The 23,171-nt window shown below is 37.3% G+C and overlaps 1 protein-coding gene across 1 annotated transcript in view; it reads right to left on the bottom strand.

Moving 5' to 3' along the window:
• Positions 1 to 23,171, bottom strand: part of CSMD1 (CUB and Sushi multiple domains 1) — a 1,946,356-nt gene that overhangs the window by 328,317 nt on the left and 1,594,868 nt on the right. Inside the window, exons 29-30 of the mRNA XM_054023823.1 lie at positions 22,303 to 22,490; positions 16,785 to 16,979 (exon numbers count right to left, since the gene is read on the bottom strand). Of these exons, the coding sequence (XP_053879798.1) occupies positions 16,785 to 16,979; positions 22,303 to 22,490 (383 nt within the window). The remainder of the gene's footprint in view (positions 1 to 16,784; positions 16,980 to 22,302; positions 22,491 to 23,171) is intronic.

The raw sequence follows: 23,171 nt of genomic DNA, 5'->3' as shown, positions 1-23,171 counted from the left end.
ATTGATAGCATAGTATCATATACTAGCTACAGGATGTATACAATCACATCATAAAACAAAGACACATAATAAACATTACTTTTGTGTGCTTTATATTTATTTTACTTTTAAACAACTTCAGGTTAAGTGGAACATTTTTTTTTTCTAATCCCCTCCCATATGGAGAAAAAACAACAAACAACAACAACAATATTGTTCCACTTAACCTGAGGTTGTTTAAAATTAAAATAAATATAGAACATACAAAATATACCAGTTAGGTAGGGATATGTGTGTGTGTGTGTGTGTGTGTGTGTATATATATATATACACACACACACCCTAACTGGTATATTTTGTGTGCTTTACATTTATTTATTTATTTTTATATATATAAATATATATATGATTAACTGTTTAATGAATTGTTTAACTGGCATCTTCTAAATATGAATGCATATATAAGGTGCAACTTACTTTTAAGGTGAAAGTTACTAGTGACCCCTCCTTAACAGAGCAGCCTTTATGTCAACCAGTGGCCATTAAAGGGAAGCAGACACTTCAAGTACACAGTAGCCTGAACTTTTCAACTGTCTTCCCTTCAAGGCCTTAAAGTAGTTGGAGCTGGTCCCAAGCCGGTTTTCACTGACCAGATAGCAAAAGCAGGGGTCTGACAACCACCAATCAAGTGTTAACACTGCAAGGACCTTTGTCTAAATGTGTATAAAGGATCTGTAAAATGTGTGTAAGACAGAGTTTTTGTACTAAGGTGCAAAGCTCTCCTTTCTTCTGCAGAATAAAGCAACTCTTCCTTATCCCTGTCTGGCTGTTATTGGCTCTCAGCTAGGTGGACCCAATATTTCAGTAACAGTTTCTGGTGACTCCGCCGGTACTCTCCTAGCTCGGACATTGGACTCCGGATGGCTGCGGCGAATTGGGAATGGCGCCAACGGGGTGTTTTGCCCCTTTTCTCTGCTTCACCGCAGCCCCTGGGGTTCGTGCTCCGATAAGGTGAGTCCTAATAGGATAAGGAGACACTATCTGGTTCTGGTCTGGTTAACCGGTTAATGAATTTCTGTCTTATACATTTGGGCGTTAAGTGTGTAGACGGAACTGAGCCTCTCATTCGTAATTCCTCAGAGGGGAAGCTATCGCGTGCGATGAAGCTCTGAGGTCGAATTGGGATCCTTCTGTCCCGTCCCCTGTAGCGGTCAGTATTAGTAGAAATTCCTGTAATAGGATCCTATTAGGCCATAATTCCCTCTGTTCTCTGTGTAATTCTCTGTTAGAGTGTCAGCAGGCAGATGGGTGGGTCTCTGGTAAAACCCTCTGAGGATAGCCCTTTAGATTATATGTTAAGTAAATGGTCTTTACCCGGTGTTTAAAAAGAGATAGTTGCACCTTGTGTGGAGATTGATGTGGCTAGTGTTGTAGAAGTTGAATTGTAAATAAAATGTGCATTTTCCCCAGAACATGTGCAGTGTATATTGTAGCAGAAGTAAAAGAAATGCAAACCTACCAATATAGGTTGTGTTGTCTTTTCCAGATCACTGGGTGTTTGAAAGCAGAAGTTAGAAGTAAAAGGCAATTAAAAGTCTGGGAAAGTTAATTGTGTCCCTTTTTTTTTTAAAGTAAGAATCTTTAAGCTGTGAATAGCTTTAGATCTAGAAACAAGCCAGAAAGCATCTGTATTAATGCAATTTTCTAACTAATAAGGTAGAAGCCACTAAAACCTGGGCTGCCTATAAAACAAATAAAAGAAATATAGAGTAATTCCTCTGTTTTGCCTAAAATCAACAAGAGTACATGTATATAAAAGAAATATTTTAAACAATGACTGACTGCCCAGAAGGGGTAGACCTCTGTTCTTTTGTCTTTCAGATCATCAAAGACAACGGATGCCAGCTGAATAGCATTCAACGTACCATGCATTTACTGGCACAATAGGAATTATTTTTGTGTTCAATGGCCAAAATTGTTGTTAAAATTTGCATACCAACAGTCTTTGAAAGCAAAGACATAGAAGGTTAACCCATTCCCCATATTGCCCATGGGATCCTTCTGGCTACCTCAGATTTCTAGCCAGAGGGCTAGAAAAAAAAAAAAAAGCTATTGGACACCAGAGGTTGTACCGAGTAGACTCTTCAAAGGTGGGTGTGCTTGTCCTGGTTTGTTGCTCCAAAGCTCTGTAATAAAGTTATTTTACTAGAAAAGTGTACATAGCATACATTGAGTAATAAAACTAATGTACTGTATAATAGCAATTGTGTATGTGTTCATTGTTAAAAAAAAGTGTATAAGTAAAAAGTAAAAGTTTCCTTTGTAAGTTAAAAAAAGCCAAAAAAAAAAGCAAGAAAAAAAACAGAACGAGTTAACTAGAAAAAAATAGCCAGCAAGCTCAGTCCAAAGATGAGATGCTGGCCAAATTCAAGGACACTGCCCACAGCTAAGACTTGGCTGACAGCCAAGAAAAGGGGGGGCTGAATGTGCCCAAGCAACTATAAAATCTGCAAAACACTGCCAGGCATTAATAAAATGTGTTAAGTTTCTTTTCTCATAGATAAAAGAAGTGCTACCCAAAGACCCTAGCAGCCCTGCCATTGATTGAAACAAGGAGACTGAGTCTATGTACAGTTCATCAACGAAAGACTGCTTTGGCTCCCCACTGGAAAGGCCCTTTCCAAGTGCTGTTAACCACCAACACTGCTGTGAAGTGCCAAGAACTACCTGCCTGGACCCATGCTTCTCACTGTAAAAAGACCCCTCCACCTCAGAAGGACTCTCCGACTAATAAGCCTATTTCTCCTTCTAGCTCTGCTGTGCCTTCTGGACAGCAAAAAAAAAAAAAAAAAAAAAGACAAAGTGAAGTGCTAGTAACCTCCCCCTTGTCCACTGACAGACCTACTGTGCCTCTGGATTTTTCTAGAAAAAGCAAAACCATTACAGGGTGATGTGCTAGTAACCTCTCCCCTGTATGATGCTAAACCACACTGTTTCAGGAAAAGAGAAAAAGGAACACTTGCTTCATTGGAACCACCAAAGTTCAGGGATTCCTGACTACAAGGCTTGGCCCACTGCTCTTACACACACATCAGGAGTACCATCTGATCTGTGGCCATAGAAACATACTTGGAGACTTTCTGGGTGGAAGTGCGGACGTTCTCAGTGCTCCTTCCAAGCATATGGACCGGTTGGGGGGGGGTGTGTGTGGGCTCCCACATACCGAATCCTGCTGGGTCCATGGGGAGGATGCATGTAGAATTGAGTAATTCACTGAAACATCTAAAAAATTAGACTACCTAGTATGCCCAATTAATTTTTAGTCAGTGCTCCTGAGATTACACCTAACATTTAAATAAAATTAGGGAGTCAATGGACATTTTGGTCATTAGAACCCCCACAGCTTCAGTGTATCCGTAAACTGAAGCCAGGAGAAGTTGTTACTCTTCATGACTACGTTTGCTGAGAGAGTAGGAGACAAGGAACTACCCTGACAGAACACTTATTTTTTCAAGCTAATGATAGCTGTGTGTATGTTAATGACACCATATCGCAAGACATACATTTTAATCTCACTACCACTGCAGGCAACCATATCATTTACTGGCCTGCAAATAAAGTTTTTCAAGTAGCCCTTAAGTTCCAGATACCCTTTAATTAGACTAGTTTAGTATCTAATAAATTTCAGAATTTGTTTTCACTGTTACCAGAGATTCAAAAAATCTCTAAAGTACAAGGGCAAATTCACATGCTTCAAAATATATATCAAGTTAAAAAGTATGCCTTTCATACTGTTTATAAAGTATCTATTTTATGTACTAAGTATAATGTATTGTGCTTTATAACTAAAGCTGTACAACAACCCCATTATAGTATTGCTATAAAAATATTATTGCTTGTATTGTTATTAGTTAGCTTAAAATTATGTTATTGTTGTAAAAACCGTAATAATAGTAATACCTTTCATGTCCATGCTCATCATGCATTGTCATTACATCCAATCAAAACCCTTTAAGTAAAGCATCTGAAGTAAAATCTAAATTCCAAGACTTAATGCAAATAAAAATTTAAAAATGTTTGTTATACTAGTATACAAAAAAAAAGTTGTAAAAGCAAAAAAAAAACTAACAAGAAAAAAATGCAATGCATGACAGTTCGTTAGCAAGAGTTAGGCTAACTGTAACCCTAATAATGCGAGATTTGTAAAAGCAAAAAATGCGTAAAGCAAGTAAAAAAAAACTGTGTAAAAAATTGTTGCGACCTTGTGTAAATAATATAGAATGTAGACTAAGAGTCTACATTAGTAAGCAAAACAAAATATCAAAATGACCTATGTATAAACAGAATGCTGCTGTTGTTTTCCATGCTGTATCTCTTAATCACACCTTTAGTTTTGAGAACCTCCTTCCAGACCTTGGGTCATGGTTTACGGGGCTCTTTCAAACAATTGTTAAATACATTCTTTTCTTTCTATGTGTTATTTGAACAATAATACAATGTGCCAAATGCCTGTGTAATGCTATGATCAAAAGCTCTGCTGTCCATAAGAAAACCCAGTATCTGTCCCTCCAGATTAATCGCAAATTGCATAACGGGCCTGACAATTTTTAAGTTTGTCAGGCCCGAAGGGGGGACTGTGAAAGTTACTAGTGACCCCCCCTTAACAGAGCAGCCTTTATGTCAACCAGTGGCCATTAAAGAGAAGCAGACACTTCAAGTACACAGTAGCCTGAACTTTTCAACTGTCTTCCCTTCAAGGCCTTAAAGTAGTTGGAGCTGGTCCCAAGCCAGTTTTCACTGACCAGATAGCAAAAGCAGGGGTCTGACAACCACCAATCAAGTGTTAACACTGCAAGGACCTTTGTCTAAATGTGTATAAAAAATCTGTAAAATGTGTGTAAGACAAAGTTTTTGTACTAAAGTGCAAAGCTCTCCTTTCTTCTGCAAAATAAAGCAACTCTTCCTTATCCCTGTCTGGCTGTTATTGGCTCTCAGCTAGGTGGACCCAATATTTCAGTAACATTTTCCTCTTGTTATGTGGACCAGAAAACTTATATATGTATATATAAATATTGTTACCTGTTTTGGTTTCTATATCTCCGTATCTACTCTCTCCCTCTCTCACACTCAAGTTTTCAGGTCCAAGTAATAAGAAGAAAAGAAAGTGACTTGTATATTATATATCCATACATATAAACACATCTTTATAAGATTCCAGTTAAACATGGGCATATAAAATTATGGCCAGTCATATCAAATTTAGAGCAGGGCTGAAAGTGAAACTCATTTTCTTTCCTGCTTGTTAATCCAGATTTTTTTTCAATCTGAGGATAGGCCCTGATGGCTCAAGAAAAGTGACATCTATTTCCAGCCTCTGCTATTAAACTTAAGACTTTCTTGCAGCCAAGATCTTGTCCAATAAATAACATAATTTGTTCTTTTTACATTTAAAATGAAACTGCTGCAATTCACTTAACTTGGACCTGAAAACTATGAAGCTAAAATGTCAGGAGAAAAAAAAAATCAGACTGAGATGGATCGAAATCTGAATTTAACAAGTTATCAGATAAATTGTTCCATTGAATTCATTATTGCTTCATGACAAATTTTATTACATGAGCTTTTAAAGTTTCCTAACAAAAGTCTAATATGAAATAAAAATTCACATTGGGATTCTATCTATTACAGTGTTTTAACATAATGTAATTATTATTTTATGTAAGAAAACTTATATACAGTAGCTCATTTTAACCTTCTGTTACAATACAATCAACAATCTGCAACCTTTAAAGAAATGTTGAATTACGCAGAGCCAACTTGAAACAATATGAGTGAATAAGGTCAGATTGGGTTCTGAAATCAGCAGGCAAAGATCTGCTAGTGGTGGTGGATATCAGCACTAATGATATGGCTTCACATGATACCTCACAGGTTAAAGATGACATCAGAGATCTCAGAAGGGTGCTGAATGAGAGATGAGTAGCTGAAATTGGATAGGCTTCTAAAGTTGGTGGACACGGATCCACTGATCATTGTAGATAGCTACATTAATGATCCCACTTCACAGGATACCTCACTAATAAATGACTTTAGGGAACTCAGAAGAGTGATAAATGCTAAGACTATCCAAGTGATCCTTTTGGAGATCCTTCCTGTCATATGAGAAAAGGAAGACAAAAGGCAGAAGATTCTGGAAATAAACTGCTGGCTAGGTAAGTGGTGTAAGGTATACAATTTGGGCTTTTTTGGAACATTGGTCAATCTTATATAAGGAGAAGGGAATGTACAGTTTGGATGGCCTTTGTCTCAGTAGAAGGGGAAACAATCCTCTATGGGATAGGAGGATATTAAACTAACAACAAAAGGGCAGGGTGAAAAGAGGGAACAAAGAAGACTCATTTAATACAAAATCAAGATTTTCAACAACAACAACAAAAAACTATTCAAGGTGTCACCTGAGTTAATGGGTCAGATGAAAATGGAACCAAGTTTATTGCCAGGTAGATGAGTGATGGAGAAGACCGCAGTGTGTTCACCTCACCAATAAAGAAAGTGGGAGTTGAGCCTTGTGACTGGTTGTACCCTAGGGGATGGAAGACTGACTAAGCCAGTCAGAAGGGGTTGAGAAGGGGATAGCCTTGCCTAAGGGTGAGGGTGATTCCCTGTCTCTTCCTGCCTGGGGGAGCATGAATGATCTCCTGACTGTCTCTCCTTTCCTGAGAGTTTGACTATTTTCCCTTGAAAGGAGTTTGCCAAATCACTCTGGAAGAGAGCAACTGGACTTAGAAAACACTAAGGATGTCCCTACATTGTGGGGGCCTTTTCCATTGTGAGTAAAAATCTATTATTCTGCAAAGAGGTTAGTCCCCTGGGCAAATCGGCACTCTCATCACCTTGCCACACTTAAGCACTTCAGGTCTGCAACAATGCTTCAAGATATGTGGGAGCCTCCACATTATAGAGCTCACTAGTTGAAATAAACTGGACACGTGAATCCAAGAAAATCTATCAGGCGATGTTACTTGCTGGTTGTATGGTGTTACTGATGTACCCATTCCAAATCAATCTTGCCCTTCCTTTCTATGCTTCCTCTATATTTCACCTTGTAAATAATCTGTACCTTGATTGTCAGTTCATCCATTACAGAGGTGCCAGAAGATTATATGTACAAGTTATAAGGCTAGCCATAGGGATAAGTACTGGGTTGGGGATAGTTGAAACCACATAGGGAAGTAAGGTAGGGTTCAGAACGTAAGCAGGTAGAGGCACCACATATCAGTGGTTAAGAACCCAGGCTGTTGAAACCCACAGTGACCAGTGCCAAATGACACCGGGTAAAGGCTCCTGTTGACAATTAGCTGTGACACATAAAACTCTCTTACACAAAGGCATCAATGGATTTGAAGAGAAGAAATTATTTGATTGCCTATTTACACGAAGCCTAGGACCGTGGCAAGCAAATGAGAGGAAATCCAATTGTTCAGCTATGAACATAAATTTGACCTACTCGCTATTACTGAAACCTGGTGGAATGTTTTGCATGACTGGAATGTTAAAATCACTGGCTATAACCTATTTAGGAAGTTTCAAACAGTTAAAAGGGGATAAGGAGTGGCACTCTATGTCCAAAATGGTATTATATATTTCCAAGTCACTGACAGTTTCAAAGTAAATTATCTTGAATGCTTATGGTTTAATGTTATAATAGATAAAACACAAGATGGGGTACTAGTTGGTATATACCACCGATTACCAAATTACATTGGAGAACAGGATGACTGGATCATTGCACACGTACACACACACACAGATGTACACACACACACACTGCATAGGGAAAAAGCTGCACTATCATGGGGGAATTCAGGGTGAGTGACGTATGCTGGAGGTCTCATGCTGCCAGTACTAAAATGTCCTTAGAATTTTAAAATATATATATAGATGACAACTTCCTAACTCAAAAAGTATTGCATTGAACCAGCATACGGGAATTCTATATCAGACCTCATAAGGGCTGGCTCCAGGTTTTTTGCCGCCCCAAGGAAAAAAGAAAAAAAAAGGGGGTGGGGGTGGGGGGGTGGAGTGCCGCTGCCAAGGGGAAAAAAAAAGAAAAAAGGCCAGACTGCCACCCCTTGAAAAGTGCCACCCCCAAAGGGCCAGAATGTCACCCCTTGAAAAGGGCCGCCTCAAGCACATGCTTGGAACGCTGGTGCCTAGAGCTGGCCCTGGACCTCATCATGAAAGATAAAGAGGAATTTATCTCTGAACTAAAAATTAGCGGTTTCTTATGAGCATATGATCATGACTTGTTTACATTTGGTCTTTACAAACAGAGTGAGGTCCAAACCAGTATATATGTACTTTAAAGGGGCTAATTTCAGAAAGTTAAAAAACAAGTATGAGCCAAATAACCTGGGAGAAAGAATTTAAACAGAAAAATGTGAATGATCATTGGGAACTGTTTAAGACTTGTATACTAGATCTCCAAAAGTTACAATTCCAAAGTCAAGAAGAGTTTCACTGGTTAAAAAAAGTAATTTGGGTGGGGGGGAATGTAGTAAAAGCAGCTAATAACAAATAAAAATAATATATAACAAAGGGGAAAACACTGGAAGTTGATAGAGATGATGATAAATCAGAAGCTAGAATATGTAGAAAATTGATCAGGGAAGCAAAAGGACACATGGAGAAATCTATGGTCAGCAGAGTTAAAGACAATAAACATAATAGTTTTAAGTATATTAAGAACAAAAGTAATTCTAATGGTCCATTAGTAGATGGATGTAATGGAATTGTCAATAATAATGCAGAAAAGCGAGCAGCAGTCAATACATAATTCTTTTCTGTATTTGGGGAAAGCCGATGGTGTATGCATACAATATGAGAATGACTAAATACTTTCCATTCCAACAGTAATTAAAAATTATATTAAACTAAAGTTAAACATTTTTAAATCAGCACGTCCAGATAACTTGGATCCCCAAGTTTTTAAAAAGCTAGATGAGGAGCTATCTAGACTGTTAATACTGATACTCAATAAGCCTTGCAGCATTGGGGAAGTTCCAGAAGAATGGGAGAAAACTAATGTTGTGCCAATATTTTAAAAGGGAAAATGGGATGAGCTGTGTAACTTTAAGCCTGTAAGCTTGCTATCAATCTAAGGCAACATAATGGAATAGCTGATATGGGACTCGATTAATAAAAAATTAAAGGAGGATAATATCATTAATGATAACCAACGTAGTTGTAAAAGCAGTAGTATTGATAAAATAAAGTTAGACTCTGCGTGGCATTTGACTTAGTACCACACAACATCTTTCTTAATAAACCAGAATGATACCAAATTAACATGGCACACATTAAAGGGTTCGAAAATGGCCACCTGATAGGTCTCAAAATGTAATTATGAATGGAGAATCATCATTGAATGGCTGTGTTTCTAGTGGGGTCCTGGAAGTATAATTTCTTAGTCTAATGCTACTTAACATTTTTTATCGATGGACTGGGGGAAAAAAAAACAAATCATTACTTATAAAGTTTGCAGATGACACTAAAATTATGGAGGACATAAATAATGAAAAGGACAGGTCCCTAATTGATAGCTCATAAGATGTACATACCTAAACAATATGCAACTGAATTCACCTAAATGTAAGGTCATACATCTAGGAACAAACAATGTACCCCATACATACAGGATGGGGGACATTTATCATGGGAACTGTGATTCTGAAAAAGACTTGGGGTCGCGATGAATATCAGCTGAACATAAGCTCCCACTGCAATGCTGTGGCTCAAAGAGCTAACGTAATATTTAGATTGATAAACAGAGGAATGTCTAGTAGGAGGAAGGAGATATATTTGGCACTGGTGTGATAGGTACTAGAATACGGTGTCCAGTTCTGGTGTACATAGTTGAAGAAGGATATTGATAAACTGGAAAGGGTTTAGAGAAAAGCTACAAGAATTAATAAAGGATTGGAAGGCATGCCTTACAGTGAGAGACTTCAGGACCTTAAGCTGTTTAATTTATCAAAATGAAGGTTAAGGGATGACTTGATCACAGTCTATAAGTACTTACCTGGGAAACAAAAATTGAAATTGAACAAAGAAAGGTATAACAAGAACCAAAGGCTAGAAGTTGACAAATTAAGACTAGATATAAGATCCAAATTGTTAATAGTAAGGGTAATTAGCCATTGGAATAACTTACCTAGGTCTGTGGTAATTCTCCATCTTTGGAAATTTTAAAATCAAGATCTGATTTTTTTTTTATTTAAGAAAATAAATGTTCTAGTCAAGAAAAGCTATTGGACTTGAAACAGGAACTAATACTGTTAAATCATATGGCCTATGTTATGCAGTAAGTCAGACTAGATAATCACAAAAAGAACAGGAGTACTTGTGGCACCTTAGAGACTAACAAATTTATTAGAGCATAAGCTTTCGTGGACTACAGCCCACTTCTTCATTAGAGCATAAGCTTTCATGGACTACAGCCCACTTCTTCGGATGCATCCGAAGAAGTGGGCTGTAGTCCACGAAAGCTTATGCTCTAATAAATTTGTTAGTCTCTAAGGTGCCACAAGTACTCCTGTTCTTTTTGCGGATACAGACTAACACGGCTGCTACTAGATAATCACAATGCTCCCTACTGGCTTGGAAATCTATGAAACTTTAAAAACTTGTCCCTTAGTCAATGTAGCCCAGATCCTCAAAAGTATTTGAGTGTCTAACTTCCATTAAAATCAATTGGAGTTACATGCCTAAGTACCATTGAGGATCTGGGCCTCTGGGCATAAACTTCCCATCCGTAAAATGGGGCTAATTGCCTTTCCCTACTTCACAAGGTATCATGAGGATAACTGCATTAAAGATTGTGAGGCACTCACGTATTAGTTTGATTGGTAGCTTCTCTAGCAAATCTTAGACACTAACCTGGATGTTTAGGAAAGATCTTTCCTTACATTTTCACATTTTAAGACCTCCCAAATTTATACACAAGACCCCAGGAAGTCCATATTTTAATCCCTCTTAAAGACACAGTTCTGCCATGCTGCTTACAATTAATCTAATTAGCTCATATTAAAATTTCTTGTTCCATTTCTCCTGTGAGGTCCTTAGAAAAGAATTATTTCCTTGAAAGTGTAGAAAGCATGCAGCACATCATGAGCACAGCAATAAAGAAACATTAACATAAATTAATAGTTATGAATTGAATGAGTGTAGAAACAGTGTAAGTGAGAGTAGAATCAGGCCCGCAGACATCAAAGGGTAAAAATCTTAACATTGGCACATGGGATATTCAGTGTGTAACTTCCCATTAAAGTCAATAAGAGTCAGAAACATAGGAATTGTTATGCTGGATCAGACCATGGTCCATTTAGTCCAGTATCTTGTCTCTGCCAGAAACCAGCACCAGAAGCTTGAGAGGAATATGCAAGAAACACCACAGTAGGTAGATGTAGGAATGTCTCATTCTAATCATTTGTACTTAGAGATTGGTTTAAACCATGAAGCAAAAGGTTTTATTTGCCCTAAATATTCTTTTGTAGAATTAGAAATTATAATGATAGATATTTTCATCATTCATATAAAAGCCTTTTTGTATCTTGTTAAGTACTTGGCTTCAACGACATCCTGTGAGAAGGAGTTCCACTGTCTAATTTTGCGCTGTTGGGTGTCTAAAAGTATTTCCTTTTATCAGTTTTGAATTTGCTACATATAAATTTCATTTAATGTTCTCCCAGTGGTGTTCCAAGATAGGAAGTACAGACACTCCCAGTCTACTTTCTCTATAACATACATACAGCTGAGTGAAAACTGGAATTTACATACCACAAGAAGTTTCAATATTTTAACATTTGTTTTTGTCCCAACTGGGACAAAGATGAAATATCAAATTTTTTCACAGGATGAAATGTTAAAAAAAAGAAAGTGTTTGAAAATGGAAAAATATTTAGTTTTGGCATTTTCAATCAATACATTTCTATATTTCTGAATGTGATTTTTTTGTTTCAGTTTAATGTTTCAGTTTGTTGAACTGCCCCAATGCTTTGTTTTTGAGTCAGTTCAACATTAAACTGCATTTTCCTATTGTGGTGCATTGTCTCATGGGAATTGTAGGTCCCAGATATCATGCCCCCATTCTCCTTTATGTGCCAGTCTCAATGGCCAGAATATATTTCATAGAATCATAGAATATCAGGGTTGGAAGGGACCTCAGGAGGTCATCTAGTCCAACTCCCTGCTCAAAGCAGGACCAATTCCCAACTAAATCATCCCAGCCAGGGCTTTGTCAAGCCTGACCTTAAAAACCTCTAAGGAAGGAGATTCCACCACCTCCCTAGGTAACCCATTCCAGTGCTTCACCATCCTCCTAATGAAAAAGTTTTTCCTAATATCCAACCTAAACCTCCCGCACTGCAACTTGAGACCATTACTCCTTGTTGTGTCATCTGGTACCACTGAGAACAGTCTAGATCCATCCTCTTTGGAACCCCCTTTCAGGTAGTTGAAAGCAGCTATCAAATCCTGCCCCCATTCTTCTCTTCTGCAGACTAAACAATCCCAGTTCCCCCAGCCTCTACTCATAGGCAGGGCCGGCTCTAGGCACCAGCATTCCAAGCATGTGCTTGGGGCGGCACTTCTCAAGGGGTGGCATTCCAGCCCTTTGGGGGCAGCTCTTTTCAAGGGGCAGCACTCCTTTTTTTTTTTTTTTTTTTTGCTTGGGGCGGCAAAAAACCTGAAGCCAGCCCTGCTCATAAGTCATGTGCTCCAGCCCCCTAATCATTTTTGTTTCCCTCCACTGGACTCTTTCCAATTTTTCCACATCCTTCTTGTAGTGTGGAGTCCAAAACTGGACACAGTACTCCAGATGAGGCCTCACCAATGTCAAATAGAGGGGAATGATCACATCCCTCGATCTGCTGGCAATACCCCTACTTATATAGCCCAAAATGCCATTAGCCTTCTTGGCAACAAGGGCACACAATCTCCCGTGATGAACCTGAAGCCATGTGACTACTACATGGCCAGAGGAGAGGCTGCTTTGCATCATGATAGATATAGTCAAGCCAAGTATCCCAAACCAAAGAGGGAATGAAGGCCTAAAGTACAACTCTTGTTAGACAATGTGCCACCACAGGGAAATGTATTTTAATGTTAAAGTGACTCAACACGAAATATTTTGGGTCAGTTCAAGAAACCAAAATATTTTGATTCAGAGACCTCTCTTTGAAAAGATTTTGTTTCAGTTTTCTTGATGGAAAATTAAAAAAAAAAAAATGGAAAAAAATTCTATTTTGAAGAAACTGCATTTTCCACTGAAAATCATTCAGGTGGAAAATTCATGAGCTCTAAGTAGTTAACGGTCTGCACAACACTTTGAAAATGCTTGGTCTATCACCAAACAAGCTTTTGATGAAATACAGACTAAAGTCCTGTATTTTTCCAGGGAATATGTACAGCATAGACTGCAGCCTTTTCTACTGCCCTTCCAATATACCACAACCTGATTGAAAAAGGATTAGCAGGTGGAGGTTTTTAAGTCTCTGCGGCTATTCTTAGTTTTTTTGTTTAAGTGCAAAAAAGGGTGATACTTAATGTCCCCTTGAGGGTAAATTTGTAGCACCATTAGGATTTAGAGTAAAACCACACACTCATTTCAACTGAACAGCCAACAGTAAGGATATCAAGAAGAAAAAAATTGGGTTATTTCACAATTATGTTAGGCTGAAGATGAACTAGAGACCTTAAGATGAAATATTTCGTGTTACCCCAAGCTATTCAGTCTTCCATAAACATACTCTGTGAATTTCCTAGAAAAGTTCTAAGTGATATTAAGTTTTGTATATCAGTGAACTTGGTATTAGAATAATAGAATCATAGGACTGAAAGGGACCTCAAGAGGTCTTCTAGTCTAGTCCCCTGCACTCAAGGCAGGAATAAATGTTATCTAGACCATCCCTGACAGGAGTTTGTCTAACCTGCTCTTAAAAATTTCCTATGATGGAGATTCCACAACCTCCCCAGGCAATTTATTCTATGGCTTAACTATCTCATCAGGAAGTTTTTCCTAATATTCTTCTTAAACTTCCCTGGCTGCAATTTAAGCCCACTGCTTCTTGTCCTATCCGTGAGTAACTGATCATTCCTTCCTAAGTGGAGTACTTTGCATTTCTCCTTATTGAATTTCATCGTATTTACTTCAAACCATTTCTCCTGTTTGTCCAGATCATTTTGAATTTTAATCCAATGCTCTAAAGCACTTGCAAGCCCTCCCAGCTTGGTAACATCCACAAACTTTATAAGTGTACACTCTATGCCATTATCTAAATCATTGATGAAGATATTGAACAGAACCAGAATCAGACATTATGTCTGTATTTTATAACATTACATTAAAAATGGTGTCTAAGTCCATCACAGTGGCAGCAGTGCAGGTAAAAAGCACTTAGCAAAATCCACCTTTGTATATGAGAAACATCAGAATTAAAATAAACATTGAAAATTAAGGCAACTTGATGTTAGTAGGGTAATAACTGGATATAAAACATTTCAGTTCTTGGTTACTGCTTCAGCACCAGTTCAGATTACAGCATTGCAGAGAAAGGTAACAAAGAGGCACAAACTATGGATGAGTATGGTACAAACCCTTATATGTAAAAGAGCAGAATGAATAAATGCTTTGGGAAATCTGTAAATGTACAGGATAGAGATCACCAACTAATTTCACAGAAACAACAAGAGCCAATAGCTGGAAACAACATGTATTATTATTATTATTACTTACTACTAACAATAATAAATAATAATTTGTATCAGTCATGATTTAGGATTCCATTGTGCTAAACACTCTAGAAACACATAACAAGGTGTTTGACTTAGTACTACGTGACATTTTGATTATAAAAGCTAGGATAATATAACATTAACATGGCACACAGTAAATGGATTAAAAATTGGCTAATGGGTAGGTCTCAAAATATAATTGTATAAGGGGGATCATCATCAAGCAGGTGTGTTTCCAGTGGAGTCTTGCAGGGCTAGGTTTGTTGGCCCTATGCCATTTAACATTTGTATCCATGTAATGTAAAATCTTCACTGAAAAATTTTGCAGATGACACAAAAACTGGAGGAGTGGTAAATAATGAAGATTTAGTTTGATCTGGATTGCTTGGTAAACTACTGCAAGGAAACAAACAGCTACATGTAAATCTATACATACTTACAGGCTCAGGGACTGCAAACAAGGAAGTAGTAACTCTCAAAAAGATTTGGGGATCATGGTGGATAATCAACTGAACATGAGCTTCCAGTGTGATAGCGTAGCCAAAAGAGCTAGTGCAATCCTGGGATGCATAAAAAGGGGGATTTAGAGGAGGTGTAAAGAGGTTCTTTTATCTCTATATATGGCACTGGTGAGGCCATTGCTAGAGTACTGTGTCCCGGTCTGGTGCCCACAGTTCAAGAAGGATGTTGATAAATTGGAGAGGGATTCAAAGAAGAGCCTTGAGAATGATGAAAGGATTTTTAAAAGAAACATGCCTAATAGTGAAAAACTTAAAGAGCTCAATCTATTTATCTTAATAATGAGAAGGTTAAGGGGTGACTAGATCTATAAGTATCTACACAGGAAACAAATATATAATAATGGGCTCTTCAGTATAGCAGAGAAAGGTGTAACATGATGCAATGGCTGGAAGTTGAAACTAGACAAATTCAGACTGGAAATAAGTATACTTTTTTTTAATGTTGAGAGTAATTAACCACTGAAACAATTTACAAAGGGTTGTGATGGATTCTACATAATGGACAATTTTTAAATTAAGATTGGATATTTTTCTTAAAGCTATGCTATAGGAATTATTTTGGGGAAGCTCTATGGATTGTGTTATATAGGAGATCATACTAGATCAGGGATCGACAACCTTTGGCCTGCAGTCTGCCAGGGTAAGCCCCTTGGCAGGCCAGGCCGGTTTCTTTACCTGCTGTGTCTGCAGGTTCGGCCGATCGCGGTTCCCACTGGCCGTGGTTCGCCGCTCCAGGCCAATGGGGGCTGCAAGAAGCGGCGCAGGCTGAGGGATGGGCTGGCAATCGCTTCTCGCAGCCCCCATTGTCCTGGAGCAGTGAACTGCAGCCAGTGGGAGCTGCGATCGGCTGAACCTGCGGATGTGGCAGGTAAAGAAACTGGCCCGGCCCGGCAGGGTGCTTACCCTGGTGGGCCGTGTGCTAAAGGTTGCTGATCCCTGTACTAGATGGTCCCTTCTGGCCTTGGAATCCATGAACAAAAAGATGGTCCCTGTCCCAGGGGGCTTCCAAACTAAGAATAACGCAACAGACAATAGATGGATACAGCAAACAGTACAAGGGGAACACAATCCATGTCATTAGAGCTTGACAGCTGTTGCTGTTAATTTGAAAATAATAAATGTTCTCTGTCTAGTACAACATCCAGTGGACATCTATACAGATTACAAAATCATCTATTCCATAGTACGCATAGGGAAAGTTGTGGGATCTCATATACTAATGTGTAGTAATTACTGGCAAAGGGTGAGTGTTTTGTAGTGGCTTCTGTACCTAAAATCTGATTAAGTAGTTTTAAACAATACATGAATTATTAAACTAACAGAAAACAATTAGTATTATAATTATTTTAAATAAAAAAAATCATAATCTAAGGGGTTTTTATATTGGGTATGCATTTGGAAGCAGAGTAATATGACCTCTAGGATTTAGAACCAGTCTCTGAATCCATTAACTTTATACAAAAGGGGAACAGTATCCAATATAATACATACCATTACAAGATGGCAATACTCTGTTCCATGCTGGTTTTCCATCAACACCAATCACACATGTTATAGTTGAAGGATCAATAATCTTATATCCAGAATCACACTGATAAGTAATAGTCGACCCAAGTTTGAAGTCTGTTCCAATTCTAGTCCCATTCATTATGTTTCCAGGGTCAAAACAAGCTTCCCGTGGTTTTTCTGTTAAAATGGATTATAAATAAAACAACAGTAATCTCAATACAATATATGTACTAAAATATGCATTTAACAATTGGCAGTTGGCGGGGAGGGATATCTCAGTGGTGTGAGCATTGGCCTGCTAAACCTAGGGTTGTGAGTTCAATCCTTGAGGGGGCCATTGAGGGATCAAGGGCAAAATCAGTACTTGGTCCTGCTAGTGAAGGCAGGGGGCTGGACTCAATGACCTTTCAAGGTCCCTTCCAGTTCTAGGAGATGGGATATCATAATTAATTAAATTATATTATTAACAGTTTTAAAATTAGATTCATGTTTCCATCTTGTTATTAGAATACATTTTCTTACTGTTAAATATTGCTAGGAGGTCATTGATGCTTGCCTAAGCTTATCTGTCTGGACAAGAAAATTACACCTACATCATTTAGTAAGATATTAAGAAAATCTGCAAGCCACAGCCTTATAGATGAGCGTCAGGCACCACCAAAGTAATTGACTTAATGTACCTTCTCTACACACTCACACATATCATACATCATTTGAAAGCTTAATATGTCTACTTTATGATGAGGTATGATGGGAAAGTGTTAAGTGGTGCTATTACCATAGAAATGGGGATAAACAACGACACCAGCAACAAGTTAAAATGACCACTGAAATATTTGTAATTGTTTCTCTTAGTTTAATGACTATGTATTTTTTCAAGACATAAAAATGGATTTCTTGGTAAGCTCAAAGCATATGTTGAACACGTTGAATTTGTCACTAGCCATCGTTTGCATTACACCAATGGTATCTCTGATATACACTGTTGTTTCTTTATCATATGCTCTTAGCTCATGGATTCTTTTAGCTTAAGCTTCCAGATGATGCCCTAAGTCAGCTTTGTCTGTTCATCTCATTGTTCCATCAGCATGGAAAAGGGACATAGACACAGGCCCTATTATGTGACTAAGAACAGTTGCAATTGAAACCATCATCTGCACATCTTGCTAAGGACAGGGTTTGTGGAAAACAAAATCTGGACTGATAGCTGCTGTGATTGTCCCTCCCTTGGCAGATTTAAATTTGGTCTTCTTGATAACGTCAGCAAATGTTTTGATGCCAGATTTCCTGACTGGGCTGAAGATGCTACATGTCCCATCAGAATCAAGTGCACCTCTTACAAATCTCTCCATTTGTTCTTCTCTAGCATCTTCTATTTTCAGCAGAGAGTCTTGTACATAGGTTGATAAGCATATCTGGATGTGTTTCAGGGGCAAATGGGTTTGTCATATTGTTGATGACATGACCAGCAAGAGCTGTAATGTGCTCTTCAGACCACTTCAGTGCAGAGGCAAGATCTTGTTTGTGGACTTTGTCTTCATTACTTGTTGTTAGATCACTTCTTTCTCTGAGAACTTTGTATATTCATAATATGAAGCTGTGTATTGTCATCTCTAGCACTAATATTGACCTATGCATAAGTATCACTGAATTAAAAAGTTAGTTTATAGAATATTTCAAAGGCTAGTACTGCATGCATAGGCAATTATAAATAAAAAACCTTTTGCCAGGCAGACTAGATGCTACATTACCTATACAAAAGCTTACAAATTGAGAAGCATTACATTAGGAATTCACATACATTTATATCTGCCCACTATGCAGTAAAAACTACGGGCACATTACTTACTGCTATTGGTGCGCAATCTTCAGTGAGAGACTGATCTGGTCAATAAATTCCAATCGAAAATATAGAAAACTATTATCATCACTTGCGAGATACTTTGACAATTAAGACTATGCAATGTGAAAACATTTCATGTTAGTATCTTGCAAAATGCTAATATTCACCATTTTTGTCACATGCTAAACATTTATGGGGAAAAAAACCTTTCCCTTGCAAAACCAATAAGAAATCTTTTAATATATTGTTGTTTGGTAGCTTTGACCAATGAACACCACATTATGGTGTTGAAATTAACTTAAACAGTAAAAAACAATCAGAATCATGTTGCAGTGTTTCTGGAACTGTGCAGAAAATTACACTTTATCATTTTGGATACTACTGTTTCACCTCTCATACATCTTATATCACCACTTCAGAGCTCCACATCATAAATCATCTAAAATTGCATAAAATAAGCTTTCAAATGATACATTATGTTGGTCTGTATAGAGTTGGTGTATTAAATTCCAAAAATATTCCAAAACTTTGGTGGACATAGCCCATTCCCAACAGTTGTCAGCTGTTGTCAACAGTTGTCAACTGTTGGAAATGGGCCACATCCACCCTAATTGAATTGGCCTCATTAGCACTGATCCCCCTCCCCTTGGTAAGGTGACTCCCATCTTTTCACGTGCTGTATATTTATACCTGCTTACTGTATTTTTCACTCCATGCATCTGATGAAATGGATTATAGCCCATGAAAGCTTATGCCCAAATAAATGTGTTAGTCTCTAAGGTGCCACAAGGACTCCTCGTTATTTTTACTGATACAGACTAAGACGGCTACCCCTCTGAAACCTGTATTGTTGTAAGATAGTTGGCTAACTTCACAAGGGGGAGTTAGATGTTACAATGCTTAACTTTAACGTACCCCTCCACCTACCGGAATTCAGAAGCTAGAGTTTGGCTCCCAAGTTCCTCATGCATTGTATAGGGAGATTTAGGTGCTTAAGAAAGAGATTCAAAGAAACCAGCACACTGAGTAGGGAGCCACCTAAGTTATCCAGTAGGAAATACCAGTGATAGGAGTGTAGCCTAAGCCATGTTGTGCCTACTTCCACTTGCGATTCACAGCCATGAATCCTATTCTGGAGTTAAGCATTTAAGCCAGGTCAGCCCTTCTTCACAAAGAAAAGGGTGATGAAGATGTGGTGGTGCTACCCCCTCCCCCCCTTATGGAAGGGAATTTAGGCGCCCGCAGGTTAGGTGGCAGCTGAGTGCGGGCTTTATTAATGCTATTGGAGTTAAATCTTGAATTTAAAGTAGTAGTTAGGCACCTAAATCACCCATGTGAATCTAGCCTAGTACAAATACTACAAAAAAATCCTGGGTCCATTGAAGTCAATGGGAGTTTTGTCATTTACTTCAATAGGGCCAGGATTTCACCCAAATTATATTTAAGACATTAAGAACTAATGAAAACTAGCAAAATAATAAATAAATAAATAAACATACAAGCAAGCAGGACCCTGAATTTCATACGAGTCCACAGCCACGATATCCCCCAGGTATTGGACAGATTATCAGCTACTATGCTGGAACAAATTGTTAACCAATCTAACACACTGATGTGTCAAGTTTAAATAATTCTTTAAGGATTAATAGGCAATATTAGTTCTGATGTTTAATTCATTGATTGATTCATAATTTGCATTATTAAGATATGACCTTATTTCAAGAATGTGGTTGAGATGACTTTTAACTAGCATAATTTTATGGTTAGAAGGCACTTTGCAGTTAATTAAATGGAAGCACTGTATTAGATACACTTTGCAGTATTACAGTGGATACAAATGTTATACTTTTTCTGTTATAATAAGGTATGACACCTTTTTGGCAGGCAGTGTAATTATATTAATGGAGGTGCAAATATTATATAACACGGTTCTCTTTCACTGTATTTTCTTTGTGTTGTTTTTCTGATTATTATAATACTCTGCAAAATCTGCCTGTTTATGAAGTAATGTCTACCCTGCGCTGAATAACTTCAGGATGGATGGCAGAGATGTTTATAGAAAATATACACCAAGGCCTTTGGTTTTGGAATGTATTATTACAGTATATGGTTATTACCAAGTTAACAGGACATGCCTTCCAGTGATTAATTATTATTATACATGCATTTTCAGGTAGTTTAGATTTAAAATTTACCTTTCTGCCGTTTGATACACAAAGAAAAATGGGCTATTTTTATTCAATATTTCAAGAACATTTGGTTATTTTATATGTATACTTTTATAATATAAAACCTATTATAAATGATAGAATTATATAACTTATTTGTGTATTTCACTCTCTCTCTCTCTCTCTCTCTCTCTCACACACACACACGTAGAGAAGGAAGAGAGAAAGTTGGGCATTCTTATATCATTTTCTTTGTGCAACTTTTCCCTTTCCCTCCTTACTATTCCGCAATACTATTCCTTACTATTTCCTACATAAAATAAATGTATTTATTTTTATTCGTATTGTGTTTCAAATTCATTTGAGAAGAGATAGGCCAGGATTCCCTGTACAAACAATGTAAACACAAATATATCATAGTTCTTCTGGGGATAGGAGTCTTGCTAGCCTGAAGGAAAAAGGGTGAAGAAAGAAGATAGTTGAGAAGTGAGAAGAAGGATTTAAGTGGGTTGACAATTCATGTTCTTTGGGTTTTGGTTGTTTCTCATTTTCTTTTCTTTCACATAGAGTATGGAGTTTTCCTCAATTGACTGGAATGAGAAGCTGAGGCCGTATCTTTGAGGCTGAAAGCTTGAAAATTCTGAGCACAGATGCCAATCTAAGCAGACAAATAGCAGCTCATTTGAGAAGAAAATGTTGCATATCCACAGGATGGTTATTGAAAAATAACTAAAAAGTGATTATATAAATCCTTGTACTCTGGCTAATAATGGCTGCCAGCCAAATTACAAGGATTCACAAACTCTGTGGTTATTCTGAAATAGCCATACAATGTGTATGTAAATCTTGCTGCAAATCACCCACAACCAAAGTGCAGAAAAAAAATGCATTGGTATGTATCAGTAAATGTACAACATTCCTATATTCTAATTGGGTGAGACAATTCCATTTCAGTAGAACACTTTCTAAATAACAATGGCTATTTTTTTTTATTTGCACCATTTATCCTTCCTTTTAGAAGATGAGAGTGTGCAGGGATGTCAAAAATAAAAGGAGAAAAAAATGCCTTTTTATGTACCTCATCATTTGCAAAGGGATTTTTTAAAAGATAAATTGGAACAATAAATTAAGAAGTTGAGATTGTGATTTCATATTTGGTTATAAACTTGTATCTTTGAATGAATCAAATATTATTTAAAATAGCATTTTCTACATTGTTTTTACATTGAACATTTTCAGAGGGCTGATATACCACCAACATAAGACTGTCATCAATTAATCACACAACACCAGTATGTTAAAAGATAAAAGAGTAACAAAAACATTATTTATTATGTATATTTTAACTTTTAAATTTATTTATATGCATTCACACAACTACAAACATATGAAAAATAAGTATATTATGTGTGTAAATATAGTTTTAATTAATCCTAATTTGAGACACTTTCTTTCTGTGTGTTGACACATATTATGTTAACAACAGTACCTTTATATTCAATGGCGAATCCTGACATGCCAACAGAAGCATCACTGCGAAATGCTAGAAATAGACTATTAGCACTGCTCTCTATTCTTTCAGGTGCCTGGGAGCCTTGAAAACTGCCAATTAGAGGACTGTTAGAATCTTCCCCTTCATAAATATGTAGAAAATCATAACTGGGCTCCATATTGAAACTGAAATAAAGGAAAAGAGAATTACATGGTCTTTATTTTTTGAGAAATTATTTACTACTTTAATGCTGTGGCTGCCTTTTCTTTTTTTAAAACATGTTTTCATCTGCAGAAATAAAGGAATCCTTAAAGTATATGCCACAATCCAAATACAACATGCCTTGTAAGCAGTAATTGATCAATGTCTAATTTAAACTGCCCTAATGTGAAGAGCTCCCAACATTGTAACTTATTTTTGTTGGTACACAGTTAGATTCATCTGTAGCATTTAGTTCAGAACATTAACGGTAAAATTTTAGAATTTAATTTAGGGAGAGTTTCTTAGTGAATATTACACTAGACTGAAACCTGGTAGACTTAGGTACTATGCCAGTTCTACCTCTGGTCTGCTGGGTGACTTTGGGCAAGTCACTTCTCCTCTGTACCTCGGTTTCGCCATCTATAAAATGGGCAAAATGATATTGATTCTTTTGTAAAGTTCTTTGTTATCTATGAACTCTATGTAAGAGCTAGGTATTTTTACTATAGAATTATAATCAATGCATTATTAATATGTGTATTGTAGGGTCTACAATGTATTACAGGAAGGGAAACAACACTTATTTATATTGTTGTACAAGTCAATCAGATTCAATGAAGGCAGTACAGCAGAAGGGGATCCTTAAGAGAGACTTAAACATGGCC

This window comes from Malaclemys terrapin, chromosome 3, assembly GCF_027887155.1.
Source record: "Malaclemys terrapin pileata isolate rMalTer1 chromosome 3, rMalTer1.hap1, whole genome shotgun sequence".
NCBI lineage: Eukaryota > Metazoa > Chordata > Testudines > Emydidae > Malaclemys > Malaclemys terrapin.
Note: the sequence above shows the minus strand (reverse complement) of the source record. Positions and strands in the feature narration are given on the sequence as shown.